Source organism: Sminthopsis crassicaudata, chromosome 5 (genome assembly GCF_048593235.1).
Source record: "Sminthopsis crassicaudata isolate SCR6 chromosome 5, ASM4859323v1, whole genome shotgun sequence".
Lineage (NCBI taxonomy): Eukaryota > Metazoa > Chordata > Mammalia > Dasyuromorphia > Dasyuridae > Sminthopsis > Sminthopsis crassicaudata.
This window is the reverse complement of record NC_133621.1, coordinates 61,110,786-61,126,276: the sequence shown is the minus strand read 5'-3', so window position 1 is coordinate 61,126,276 and position 15,491 is coordinate 61,110,786. Positions and strand designations below refer to the sequence as shown.

Below are 15,491 nucleotides of genomic sequence, written 5' to 3'. Positions count from 1 at the left end.
ATATATATATATATATATATATATATATATATATATATGTGCCACTCTATCAATCCCTTCTCTCATTAAGTTGAATTTGCCATAATAACTTATTGAATTATTTTTATATCATTAATTCCTAACTTGATTTAACGTTTGACGGTTTGTTCTAGGTGACAAGTTATGGATCTGATCTCAAGACCTCACTCTAAAAAGTCTGAATTCTTAAAATAAAACAAAACAAAAACTCTCTAAAAGTTGCTTAAAATTTGGAATATCCTTAGTACCTGTTCACCAAGGCCCACAAATACTACATCAGTTTTAGGGAGTGTATAATTTCACAAAGGGGCTATATCATTCAGTGGCATTATACAAAAACTTGGATGAATACTTTTAATACATTAAAAAGAATTCCAATTTTCATCCTTTCTTTGCTCTTTCCGTCGGAGGGAAATTCTCACTTTATCCAAATAGGTTAGGTTAGTATGGAAGGAAATTTGAAATATCAATCAAATAAAGACAAGGTGATGAGAGTCTAGTCTGTAGATCACAAAGAATGGTGGCCATGAGGACCATTTGAAAGTAATTCTCTTACTATCTCAAATTATGGGAGTCACACTCCCCAGGAAATGGCAGAATTACCGCTTGTGTAAGGCTAGAAGCACCCAGAAAAACGGCTCCTCATTAAAACCTAAGGTGTGATGGCTCAGTGATAAATGGCCTGGTGCAGGCTCTCACATATTAACACAAAAATGCATTTCTGGTGCCTGGGCATGACTACCCGGGGCTGAAGTTCCACAGCGAGGCCTGCTGAGAACGCTTCCCGGTTACAGAAGCACCTCTCCTCACGGTAGATCAGACACTACTTACGGTTTTCCTGGGGAAGACACCTAGACTTGGTCTTTAGTTACATTAATTATTAACATCACACGTATCACATATACAACTTTACTATTTGCTTCTTTTAATTGAGCGTGGTAAAGGATCTGCCAGTGGTTATATGGACCATCATATTACACTAAATACTGGAAACATTTTCCATCAAATCGGTTTAAAAAAATCTGATCTGGTCCATACTCGTTTCTCTTTTTCCCTAACACACTGGCTCCTTTAAAGTGATACCATTTAGCGGTAGAGACAACATATCAATTAAGCGGGCAAAGAACACAAAACAATCTGGGGCCCAAATGTCATTCAGCGGATACTAAGTAAGCAGAGGCTGTTTTCAGGAAGCGCCTCCCATTTGGAGGAAGCAACTTTTCTGTAGTTAAAAGACTCTCCCTTTATTCAGCCCAATCCCTCCCCAACCCCCCCCCCCCCCCAACCGATTCTCACCATAATTTCTTAACTATCTTTTCCTCTTCGTGAAGGTACTTCTGCCTCTCTTGCTCCACGAGGTGGCGCTGCCGCTGCACGGGATCCTCGAGCCTCTTCAGGGTTTCAATCACTTTGCCATTGATTTCCTGCTCAGCCTTCTTCATCATCGCCCTCAGCAACTCCTGGTTCTGCAGCTGTTTCACAAAAGAAATCAAGTTCAATTTCCCCTGCCCGGCTAACACCTCTGGCACTGGAAGCTTTGCGGGTGCTGGGAGTGGGCTCAGACGAAGCCGCCTGCAGCTGAGGATTCGGTATCCGGGTCTGGGGAGAGGCCGCGGACTTTCTCACCCCAATGTGGCCGGCAAGAAGGGCCCAAGTATTTGTCAATATGCTTCCGTATCCGTCCCCACAAACGAACACCATGCAGCAAGACATAGATCCCTGTATACGCTTTCTTCCTAAGGTCTCGTGTTTAAGGGTGCAGCTGCACACATTTGCACATTTCTGTATACACACATGCATGTAAATGGGTAGGTGTAAATTTCCATGCATGTCTAATGAATGGTATTTGGCCACTGAGGAGGATTCTATGATCACGGCAATCTTGCATGTGCGTTTCAGAAGGAAACCGACAAATAGATTATATGCTCCTTTACTCTGTGTCTAGCTCTTACATGACTCTGGAAGAAACTGAATCCCTTCCCGCTGACTGCATCATAGCCAGTGTATGGGAAATGTCACAGATATAGAATAGTTCAGATTGAAGACAAGCCATTTCTCATGTTCTGGCTCATGGCCCAGCTCGCCCAGCACCCACTCACCCAGAGGTGAACCAGCAATTAATGATTATCATTATTATCAACTCTTGGTGGCAAAAGACCTCCAGATCTGCGTGTGAATTTGTATTTTCACAAGGCTATTTGTACATACTTCTATCCACCCAGTTTTAATATGATTTTGTGCCTGCCCTCTCCTTGTCCCCCTCCTCCCCTCAAGATAGCTAGAGACCCACCAGTTTAGAGCTGCAAACACTTGTGGATTCTACCTTGACAGAGTCCCTTAAATCTGCCTCCTCTCTCTTTACTCACCCAACTATTCCCTAATTCAGGCTATCATTACTTCTCTCCAAAACCACTGCAATAGTTTCCTAACTGGTTTCCCTGAAATCAGCCTCTACTTCTGCCTCACTTTCCAACCCATCCTCTACATAGCTATGAAGTTTAATACTGAGACTATGTCTCCCTCTTGCTCTAAGATATTCAGTTGCTTCCTATTGCCTCTAGGATTGGACACAACTTCCTCTGACGGCATTTAGAACTTTTACTATGAATTTACAGACTTCTGTTCCTATAACACAGAACTCCTCTTGACACATTCTACAATTCAGTCAAACTATGCACTCTGTTGCTGTTCCTCAAACAGGATTCCATCTCTTTTTTACATGCTTTGAATAAAACATGTTGGGAAAGGATTCTTTTTATTTTTTCAAATAAAACTTTTTATTTACAAAAGATATTCATGGGTAATTTTTCAACAGTGACTCTTGTAATATCCTCTGTTCCAAATTGTTCCCTCCTTTTCCCCACCTCCCTCCCCTAGATGGCAAGTAGTTCAATGCATGTTAAATATGTTAAAATATATGTTAAATCCAATATATGCATACATATTTATGCAGTTATCTTGTTGCAAAAATCAGATCAAGAAGAAAGAATAAAAAAGCTGAGAAAGAAAACAAAATGCAAGCAAATAACAGAAAGAGTGAGAATGTTATGTCTCGATCCACATTCAGTTCCCACAGGCCTCTCTCTGAGTGTAGATGGCTCTCTTCATCACTGAACAATTGGAATGGTTTGAATTATGTCACTGTTGAAGAGGGCCACATCCTTCAGAACTGATCATCATAGAGTATTGTTGTTGAAGTATATAATGATCTCCTGGTCCTGCTCATTTCACTCAGCATCAGTTCATGTGAGTCTCTCCAGGCCTTTCTGAAATCCTCCTGTTGATCTCTTCTTATAGAATAATATTCCATAACAGTCATATACCATAACTTATTCAGCTATTCTCCAACTGATGGGCATCCACTCAGTTTCCAGGTTCTGGCCATTACAAAGAGGGCTGCCACAAACATTTTGGCACATACAGGTCCCTTTCCCTTCTTTAAGATTTCTTTGGGATATAAGCCCAGTAGTAGCACTGCCGGATCAAAGGGTATGCACAGTTTGATAACTTTTTGAGCATAGTTCTAAATTGTTCACCTGAATGGCTGGGGCCGTTCACAACTCCACCAACAATGTATCAGTGTCTTAGTTTTCCCACATCCCCTCTAACATTCCGCATTATCTTTTCCTGTCATCTTAGCCAATCTGAGAGGTGTGTAGTGGTACATTACAGTTGTCTTAATTTGCATTTCTCTGATCAATAGTGATTTGGAACACTTTTTCATATGACTACAAATAGTTGCAATTTCTTCATCTGAAAATTGTCTGTTCATATCCTTTGTCCATTTATCAATTGGAGAATGCCTTGAACTATTATAAAGTTGAGCCAATTCTCTATCTATTTTGGAAATGAGACTTTATCAGAACCTTTGAATGTAAAAATGTTTTCCCAGTTTATTGCTTCCCTTCTAATCTTGTCTGCATTAGCTTGTACAAAAAAACTTTTAACTATATATAACCAAAATTATCTATCTTATGATCAATAATGATCTCAAGTTCTTCTTTGGTCACAAATTCCTTCCTCCACAGATCTGAGAGGTAATTTCTAATTTATTTATCATCTCATTCTTTATGTCTAGATCATGACCCCATTTTGACCTCATCTTGGTATATAGTATTATGTGTAGGTCAATGCCTAGTTTCTGCCACACTAATTTCCAATTTTCCCACCAGTTTTTGTCAAATAGTGAATTCTTATCCCAAAAGTTGGGGTTTTTGGGTGTGTCAAACACTAGTTGCTATAGTTATTAACTATTTGCTGCTTTATATTATAATTTTAGATCTAATACAGCGAGGCAGCCTTCATTTGCTTTTCTTTCCATTAAGGGAATACATTCTCTTCTTGCTTCCACCTTTCAATATTCTACTTTTCTCCTCAACACAGCTCAAGTACTGTCTTCTACACAAAACCTTTCCCAATTCCCAACTGTTACTGTTTCTTCCCACAAATTACTTTGTTTTTGTTTCATTTCATTTTGTTTTTTTTGCTGAGGCAATTGGAGTTAAGTACTTAGGAAGTATGAAGTACTTCCTAAGAAGTACCAGGAGGCCAGATTTGAATTCAGACCCTCCTGACTTCAGGGCTGGCAACTCTATCCTCAAATTTTTTTCTTTTTATAAGATGTGTGTGTGTGGGTGTGTGGGTGTGAGCGCGCTCGTGTACAAATGATGTTTTTTTCTGATAGAATATAAGCTTATCAAGGGAAGGGACTGTTTTACTTTTTGCTTTTGTATCACCAGAACCTAATATGAAGACTGGTACATAGAAGGCTCATGATAATGACATACTAGCTGGCTGATTGGTTAATAGACTTCAAACAGAAACTCAGAATTGAGCCATTACCTATTAAGCTTGAAACTGACGCATTCATTTTTGGAACATGAGTTTCAGATGTACTTTGCCACTTGCATAGAGTTCTTCTCTGATCTGTAGATATGCCCATACTTTCTGTGTTTGCCATGTGCCTTGTGAATTTTGACAGCTCATCCATCAAGTCAATTCATTTACTCTGCCTCCAACACAATCATTATAGTCTACCTGCCTAATGTTTCCTTGAAATTTCAATTAACTATTATTGTCTTGCTTGCTTTCTGATATTACTCCTATTTGGTATTCCATTTCACAGCTGCCATATTTCATCTTAGAGCTGGTGATAAAGAGAGATTTGTGGAATGGTCCTGGGTACAAAGAGATGTGTGAAAAAAACCTTAATGGTGGATAATCCAAAAATTATTTGTATTTGGTTTTGGAATATAGATGCACTGATTCATGTTAGATGCCTACATGGCAGTTCCTATTCTTACATGTCTCCTTCTGTTGATGATGATTGATAAGCTCAGTGGTGGGAGAGAAGCAGTGGAAGGTTCATGATATTCACTTCTATTATATCAGGAGCTCTCCAGCATTGATTTAGACAGGACCTTAGAGGTCACCTAGTCCAACTATCTCATTTAACAGAGAAGGAAACTGTAACCCAGAAGGTTTAAATGACATGCCCAAGTTCGCACAAGTAACAGCTAGTGACAGAGCTGGCATCTGAAACCTGATCCCAAGGCCCTCTACACTCTACCATGCTGAGTGTAAAGTATATTTCAGGCTAGGATCTGAAGCTTATCCAGCTGTTAAATCTCATCCTTCCCCAGCAGAAAGTAACAGGGAAAGAAAGCTGGCTCTGAATGATTGAATTCAGATCCTGCTGCTGACATTTAGTGCATTTATGACTTTGAAAAGTCATTTAATTTCCCTAGGCCTAAGTTTACTTTTTGAATTTGGCAGTTTCTGAGGTCTCAAAATTTGAGGTAATATGACTTTATGACCCTAAAAAGGGTTAGCAATAGCTAAAAATAGCTAGTATCTAGAAACTTTATAAATTTAATCTATGAAGAATATATACATTATCTATCTATCTATCTATTTATCTTTCTTTCTATCTATCTATCTATCTATCTATCTATCTATCTATCTATCTATCTATCTGTTTTAAGGTGTGCCAAGCACTTTATAAATATCCCATTTGATTCTTAAAACAACCATAAGAGATAAATGCTAATCCCCATTTTACAGATAAGGAAACTGAGGAAAAGTCAACTTGCCTAAGGTCACACAGATAACACACTAAGTTTCTGAAACAGGATTCAAATGTAGGTATTCCTCACTACAAATAAGACCCATGCTCTACACACTGGACCATCTATCTGCCTCTATATCACAGAATACCTTTGAAAAATTGAAGGAGGTAAAATAGTCAGGAGCATATATTTAAAACTATCAGTAAGCATCATATGTAATGAAGATAAACTGGAACTTTTCCCAGTAAGATCAGGAGTGAAACAAGGTTGTCCACTATCACCATTACTATGCAATAGCCTCGGATATAAGAGTCAAGAAAGAGATTCAAGGAATTAGAGTAGGTAATGAGGAAACCAAACTATCACTCTTTGCTGATGATATGATGGTATACTTAGAGAACCCCAGAGATTCTAATAAAAAGCTATTAGAAATAATCCACAACTTTAGCAAAGTTGCAGGATACAAAATAAATCCACATAAATCCTCAGCATTTTTATATATCACCAACAAAATCCAACAGCAAGAGATACAAAGAGAAATTCCATTCAAAATAACTGTCAATAGAATAAAATATTTGGGAATTTATCTACCAAAGGAAAGTCAAGAATTATATGAGCAAAATTACAAAACACTTGCCACAAAAATATAGTCAGATTTAAATAATTGGAAAGACATTAAGTGCTCTTGGATAGGCCCAGTGAATATATAAAGATGACAATACTCCTTAAACTAATCTATTTATTCAGTGCTATACCAATCAGATTCCCAAGAAACTATTTTAATGACCTAGAAAAAATAACAACAACATTCATATGGAAGAACAAAAGGTCGAGAATTTCAAGGGAATTAATGAAAAAAAAAATCAAATGAAAGTGGCCTAGCTGTACCTGATCTAAAACTATATTATAAAGCAGCAGTCACCAAAACCATTTGGTATTGGCTAAGAAATAGACTAGTTGATCAGTGGAACAGGTTAGGTTCACAGGACAAAAATACAACTTTAGCAATCTAGTGTTTGACAAACCCAAAGATCCCAACATTTGGGATAAGAATTCATTATTTGACCAAAAACTTCTGAGAAAACTAGAAATTAGTATGATAGAAATTAGATATGGACCCACAATTAACATCACGTACTAAGATAAGATCAAAATGAGTCCGAGATCATAAATAATTTAGAGGAACATAGGATAGTTTACTTCTCAAACTTGTAGAGGAGGAAGGAATTTGTGACCAAAGCAGAACTAGAGATTATTATTGATCACAAAATAGAAAATTTTGATTACATCAAATTAAAAAGCTTTTGTACAAACAAAACTAATGCAAACAAGATTATAAGGGAAGTAACAATCTGGGAAAATATTTTTACAGCTAAAAGTTCTGATAAAGGCCTCATCTCTAAAATATACAGAGAATTGTCTCAACTTTATAATAATTCAAGGCATTCTCCAATTGATAAATGGTCAAAGGATATGAACAGACAATTCTCAGATGATGAAATTGAAATCATATCCACTCATATGAAAGAGTGTTCCAAATCACTACTGATCAGAGAAATGCAAATTAAGACAACTCTGAGATACCACTACACACCTGTCAGATTGGCTAAGATGACAGGAAAAAAATAATGATAAATGTTGGAGGGGCTGTGGGAAAACTGGGACACTGATACATTGTTAGTGGAGTTGTGAAAGAATGTATTCTGGAGAGTAATCTGGAATTATGCCCAAAATGTTATCAAACTGTACATACCCTTTGATTCAGCAGTGCTACTACTGGGCTTATATCCCAAAGAAATACTAAAGAAAGGAAAGGGACCTGTATGTGCAAGAATGTTTGTGGCAGCCCTTTTGTAGTGGTTAGAAACTGGAAAATGAATGGATGCCCATCAATTGGAGAATGGTTGGGTAAATTATGGTATATGGATTTTATGGAATATAATTGTTGTTCTATAAGAAATGACCAGCAGGATGAATACAGAGAAGGTTGGAGAGACTTACATGAACTGATGCTGAGTGAAATGAGCAGAGATCATTATACACTTCAACAATACTGTATGAGGATGTATTCTGATGGAAGTGGATATCTTCAACAAAGAAAAGATCTAATTCAGATCCAATTGATCAATGATGGACAGAATCAGCTACACTCAGAGAAGGAACACTGGGAAATGAGTGTAAACTGTTTGCGTTTTTGTTTTTCTTCCCAAGTTATTTTTATCTTCTGAATCTAATTTTTCCCATGCAACAAGAGAACTGTTTTGTTCTGCACACATATATTGTATCTAGGAAATACTATAACATATTTAACATGTATGGGACTGCCTGCCATCTAGGGGAGGGGGTGGAGGGAAGGAGGGGAAAATTTAGAATAGAAGTGAGTGCAAGGGATAATGTAAAAAATTACTCATACATATATACTGTGAAAGAAAAGCTATAATTAAAAAAAATAAAGTATAAAAAAAGAAGTGAAAAAGGATTTTAGTTTTCTGTACTGGAAATGGGACTGGTTAGTATTATTATGGCCAAATACTGGGGAAGCATCTATAGGATCAAGAAAATGAAGCAAAAGTCTGGTTAGTGCTAACACAGAGGCTGTGTGTGTGTTATCAGTCTTTAATAAGAAGCCTTTGAAGAGCATATGAATTAAAGAGGTAAGAGCCTTCATTTCCTAGTAATATTCTTAATTTCCTTTGAAAATACTTTCAAAAGTGGACTGTGTTGGAATTTGGCCTTATTCATAAAGACATTTTTACAATTCCTGCTTGGGAAGTTGGAAAGGACTAGTTGGACTGGAGTAGGAGAGACCTTCTTGTTTACAGGTCTTGGTTTTTGTTTTGCCTAACCAGACTGATTTGTCTCCTACACCAGGCCTGGCTGTTCCACAAACAAGACACTCCATTTCTTGGCTTTGGGCATTTTCTCTGGCTGCTCCTTGTGCTTGGAACACTCCCCCTCCTCCATTCCGCTGACTTCCCTGACTTCTTTTAAACCCCAAAGAAAATTCCAGCTTCTATAGGAAGCTTCTTCCAACCCCACTTAACTCCACTGCTTTCCCTTGGTTAATTATCTCCTATTTATCCTATAAACAGCTTGCTTTGTATCTATTTGTTTGCATATAGTCTCCCTCATTAAACTATAAGCTCTTTGAAGGCAGGAAATGTCTTTTGCCTCTTTTTACATCCCTAGTATTTAGCACAGAGCCTGGTACATAGTAAGTACTTAATAAATGTTTACTAATTCATTGGCTCAAAGACTCCAGTAGAGCTAAATTCAGGTAGGTGTGACCATTTCCTATACTTTACAGATGAAGAAACTGAGGGAGAGAAAAGAAAGATTAGTTAAATGACTTGCTCAGGTTCACACAGCCTATGCTGTGTAAAGACACTGAGAATACAAATACAAAAGGAAAAAGAGGTCTCCACAAAGGAGCTTTATTTTATAATCTTTATGTAAATTGGATTAAATGCATTTCTAATCCTATTAGGGGTTTTTAATTGCTTCAGCTGCTTTTATTTTTCTTTCATGAAATTCTTGAAACTGACTTGAATAATTTATGCATGAATATGTATAGGTATGCCTATTTCTGAAGCATTAAAAAATTGTTTTGACTTGTCTCTGGATTTAAATCCAAATTTCTGAACTCTCCAAGATAGCCTACATCTCTGATGGGATTTTTGTCAAGGGGTCACAAAGGTATAACAAAGATCACTAGAAGACAGGGGCATAGCCTGCTAAGGAATGGGCCTTCCCTCTTGGGTCTGAGCCTTAAAACTCAGGCTGCCAACCTGTTGATATAGAGCAGCACAGTGAGGACAATGAACCTGGTTATAATATAGAGTCCTAGGTACAGTGCCAGCTTTGTAGTGACTAATTACATGACTTTTGAGAAGTCATTTCTCTCTGCTCCTAAACTTTGTAATCTGTAAAATAAAAGATTTAGATGAAATGATCTCTAAGATTTCTTCTAGCATCCAACATCCAACATCTCCAACAACTTTGCTGAACTCCCCCATGACCATATAGTGAAGAATACAAGATAGTATAGAAAAGTGGGGAATGGGGTTGGGGTCAGTTATGTGAAGGCCTCTCTCCTTTCAATTCCTAGGATTTAGCTCCAGTACTAATGAGAAGGAAGTGTTTTCATCTGTCCAGGGATTTACAATTTGAACCTATAAGCTCTATTCATTATTTCTGCTGAATAAAAGAAAATGCACCATTTTCATTAGTCACCAAACTTTATAAGCAGAGAAGGGGATTTGCTTTGAAGAAATGCAAAAACTTTAAGGTGCTCACATGGTATTATAAGGCAGTATGGTGTAGCTAGATTCAGAGAACCTAGGATTACAACATAACCTCAGATAATGATTTCCTTTTGGATTGTGGACAAATCATTTAACAGTAACCACTAGTATTTATATACTTCTTGAATGTTTTCAGGGGCTTTCCCTATATTATCTCATGAGATTCTCAAAACAACCTTGTGAGGTAGGGATTATTATCATGAGATGATTTTACAGGTGAGACAATTGAGGCCCAAATGACCAGTCACACAGCTAATAAGGGTTCATGTCAACATTTGAACTCAGATATTACTGACTGGCCCACACAATATCCACTATTCAGTCAATTCACCTAGTTGCCCAGTTACAAGATACTCTCCTCTAAAATTTCTTCCAGCTTTAAACAGATAACTGTGATCATCTAACCTTTCTGAGGTTGTTTCATCATCACTAAAATGAGTGGTTTGATCAATGAAATCTTAGGCAACAATTCAATTTAACAAACTAAACATCTACTATCTAATAGGTACGAATCTATTATCTACTATGAAAACATCCCTGGCTCTGAAGGGTGGGCTGGATTTAAAATAAGAGAACCCAAGTTCAAATCCAGCCTCTGCTATTTGGGCATCTCTCTGAACCCCAGAAGAACTGGCCTTTTAAGGTTTCTTCCAGCTTGAACACTATTGCAATAGCAGTGGGGATAGACTATATTATAAACAGATGAACCAATACTTTATAACTTGATGGAGAAACCATTTACAACTAGCTGAATAGCAGTAAGAGTTTCCTCTAGGGGGTGACCCCTTGAAGGAAGATAATAACTGCAAAAAAGTGCAGATGAGGAAAGCCTGCATTCCAAGCATGTAGGAAGGCTGATACAAAGCCCTAGCAGCTGGCCCTCCAGCTTAAGATGGGGTTAGGTTGAACTACATGACCTCCAAAATTCCTGCCAGTTCTAATATTGTGAACCTTTTCAATACATCACTCTGCTGTAATATGAAAAATGACTCATTTACTTTCTCTCTGAAATGCCTTCCCTTTCCTTATTTGTAAGTCTGTGGCCAAGACAAGAGTAAATATGTCCTAAGAGACGCAGACAGTCCTATTCTTCCCCAGGAGCTAGGTAAGTATTCAGAGAAAAGCCTGTCCCAGGGATGCAAGCATGGGATTTAGCTCTTGCCCTCTGTCATTCTAGGACTGCATGCTACGTGTGGCTTCATAGGTGGCTAAATGGAAACCTTGGACAATGTAGCGTGCTCTGTTTGCTTGCTAACTCTTGGTAGGGTGCACGTTTTCTGTTCGACCACCTGGGGGTGTGGGTAGACAGACTGAGATTCAGGATCATTGCCTCTAAGGCATTATCTCCTAAAAAGCTCCAAACATAACTCAAACCCAGGTTGTCATTATTCCAAACTCAAGGACTCTGTGTTGGGTCTATGTTTCTTTTTCACTCTGATAGTTTGCATCCTCCTCCCTCTCTGAGCTGTGATAATGAGTTTCTGTAAAGTCTCAATAAATGGAACAATATGTGCGAAATCATCTCCCTTTTATCAGGAGATGGAGGATACAAGAAATGAAAGGGCAGACTCTTTCTTTCCTGGGCCCTACCTTTTCTGGCTTTCCAAAGTTAGCTCATAGTCTCCTCTCTTTAGAATGCTGCCCTTCCCCCTCAGCCCAAGGACAAAATGAACTGTTTCTCAGTCTCTGAAACCATTTTAGGAGACATCTCTATCTGCTATGTTGGAGAAAGAACATGCCTCAGATAAAGAAGTGGACTTGTCAGAGGACCTGGATTCAAGATTCTAGTTGTGTTACTTACAACCGAGTGACTTGGAATGTTAGGGACTTTCTTTCTGAGAATTGCCATGTATGCCATGTCAGCTGGTAAGGTGGACCCAGGAGCAAAAATGACTTTTTCTCTCTAACATTCAGTTTTCTGTTCTATAATAGAGAGTACAATTGTAACTAAGGTAGTGTATCCTGATCTTTTGTCCCAGGGAACTGAATGGAAATGCTGACAACATTTGCAGTCTTTCAGCAAGGACAAAAATAACCAAGTACTTCCTTATATCTACTATGACCTGGTAGATAACCATTTCTCTTCTCTAACTCCTCTCTAGTCCAATTCTACCCAGGAGTAAATTCAAAGAAGCTGTCCTAGTTAGTTAGAGAGAGAGAGAGAGAGAGAGAGAGAGAGAGAGAGAGAGAGAGAGAGAGAGAGAGAGAGAGAGTGTGTGTGTGTGTGTGTGTGTGTGTGTGTGTGTGTAGTATGACCTAAAGATGGGGATGAGTTGAGGGAGTGGATAGAATTTCTCCTTAGGGAATAGAAGTGGACTGAAGATTTCATTGATACGAAGAATGATCCCCAGATGAGGAAAATACCTGTGTCACTGCAAATTATAGTCTTGGAAAAGAGTGTCAACCTTTTTTGTGTCCTGGAACATCTTGGTGATCTGGTAAAATCTATGAGCCCCATGTCCCAGAATAATATATAAAATAAAATACATAGAAATATATAAAAGAAACTTATTATATTGAAAATAATAATAATTTTTTAAAAGCTCAGGGCCCATGGTTATAGACCCCTGACTTAGAAATGTCTAGATTAGTGACAAGTTAAGTGATTTACTCAGGATCACACAACCAGTAAGTATGAAGCCAGCTCCAATTTACTATAAAACAGTACCTCATTCTGATAGAAATATATCATATTAATAGATACATTTGTGTTTAATGATCACCCACCTCTAGGACAGGGCAGGGAGAGATGTAGAAAAAATAAAATATAAAAAGTTACATGACAACTTTATTATATATTTAAAAGGAATAGCAAGCTGTAAATAATAGATTTGTAGTTTCATGTACAATAATCTTTTTCCTTCTATTTTATTACATTACAGAAATGCTTGCTTTATAAATTCAGAATAAAACAAATAAAATTTCTAAAAATTAATCTTGGAAATTAATGATACTCATATCATACAGAGAAAGCTAGGTGGTAGAGGGGGGGAACACAGAGAGAGAGAGAAAGAGCAAGAAAGAGAGAGAGAGAGAAAGAGAAAGAAAGAGAGAGACAGAGAGAGAGAGAGGGAGGGAGGGAGGGAGGGAGGGAGGGAGAGAGAGAGAGAGAGAGAGAGAGAGAGAGAGAGAGAGAGAGAGAGAGAGAGAGAGAGAGAGAGAGAGAGAGGTTTAGAGCCAGGAAAACCTGTTCAATTCCTGCCTCAGACATTCATTAGCTAAGGAACCGTGAAAGTCATGTAAACCCTCTGTGACTCAGTTTCCTCTTCTCTAAAATGAGAATAAAAATGGCACATGCACACAAAAATAAAATAAGTATATTAGCACTTACCTCACAGGGTTTTTGTGAAGACCAAAAAGAAATAACTTACATAAAGTACCTCGCAAACTTTAAAGGCCTAGATAAAAGGTCATCATTTTAAGGCCTGTGTTCTATCTCACATGTTCATTCCATGCCTAAGACTGAATGTATTCAAGATAGATTAGAACTGGAAAAAAAAGATCTGGGATCTGTTACCTTTTCATTGGTACTAGTTAAGTGGATAGAAAATCAGTGATAATAAAATTTCTTAAAGTTGAGGATTCTATGTTTCTTAAATTTTTTTATTAACTAGTATACATTATAGTTACATAATGAATACACCTATTATAAATGCTGTCATATTGTTTTTACAAGAGAAGGAAAGGCTGGACCAATTCCTTGTGCTTTTGTCCTAAAAAAATGCTTGATTTGTTAATGATCCTCCTTTTGGTGATAGGAACAATGAGGCCTTTACTTGGCATATGAACATACAGCCCTAGGAGTAAGCTGTTCAGGCTCAGGAACAACCAGGAATCACTGGATCCAGGTTCTAATGGCCTCTCTCTCGAGTGCCTCTTCCCTGGCCTACACAGCTTTTGGTTGAAACTAATTACACTTTCTCGTGCTCTTGGCTCCCCTCCCCAATTTTTCCCTCCCTTTTCTTGCCCTCCTCTGCCCACCAATTCTATCCTCTCCCCTCCCCTCTCCAACATCTGCATCAAGTTTCTGTTGCTGAGAATAATCCATCAATTCTGGAAACGAAATGTTCATCAGCAAATAGGATATGCTCTGCAAGCCTGGGATTTTCCTATGATTTAATTATCTAATTACTGTAGTCTGTTGCCAAGCACAGAGGATTTCAAGCAGTTTCACCATTTTATAACATAGTTCAGAGTGTATTTGAATTTCTAATTCCATTCTGTACTTTCAAGGCTATTTTAGTGAGTCCCCATATACCACTAATGACAGCCACATCATTGAATTTCCACTAGATTTGGGTGGCTCTCATTTCCTGGCATATTATATACTTACTAAAGGAGAATTGGTGCTGAGGTAGCTTAATTATTTTAAACTATTTTTGTCTTAAATAGGCTGCACAAAACGGAAGGACAGAAGTCCCAGGGAGAAATAAATCGAACAGATTATAAGCCCAGACATCAGAAAGGGGAGTAAAGAATGCCAAAATTATAAAGACTCTGAAACAAAATGTCTACTTTGTCCCTGCCGGGCCCAGAAACAAACATGATTTTCAAAGCTGCTGTCCAACTCCTGGATGTAACTATATATTTTGGTAATTAGTTATCAAACCTAGAAATCTAAGAGAAGCTAGAAAGAGAAGAGTGGAAAGGGCTCACTGGCTTTAGAGTGAGCAGACAGGTAATCAGCTGGTTTCTCATTTACTAGCACAGTCCCTGTGCTTTTTGAGCCTCAGTTTTCTTATCTACAAAGTGGGTATTCTTTACATACTTGCACTCCCAACTTCAGAAATGTCCTTGTCTAAGGCAGTAGTTTTGGGGATTTGGGAAGCTTTTTCTGGGGTTGAGGATGCTGAAAGCAGGAAGTTTTTGTTTTAGATGATGCATCATGATAGAAAACTACCATATCAAGTATTAAATAAATGCTATTTGTTTTTGTTATTACTCGAGAATAATAAAATAGTTTAATTAAGCTGGGTTCCCTAATATACAATTCAATCTTTAGCTTCTCTATTTTAATTAACAGCCAACAAGTATATTATGTACCTATGATGTGTTAGGTACTATGCGTTAGGTCCCGCCTTCATAGAGTTCACGTTCCAAT

General features: G+C 37.8%; 1 protein-coding gene across 14 annotated transcripts in view; it reads right to left on the bottom strand.

The window, feature by feature from the left end:
• The window catches only part of KIAA1217 (KIAA1217 ortholog), a 607,564-nt gene that overhangs the window by 31,729 nt on the left and 560,344 nt on the right, over positions 1 to 15,491 (bottom strand). For all 14 annotated transcript variants that reach the window (XM_074266937.1, XM_074266938.1, XM_074266939.1 and 11 more), the window contains one exon: positions 1,315 to 1,490. In XM_074266937.1, the coding sequence (XP_074123038.1) occupies positions 1,315 to 1,490 (176 nt within the window). The remainder of the gene's footprint in view (positions 1 to 1,314; positions 1,491 to 15,491) is intronic.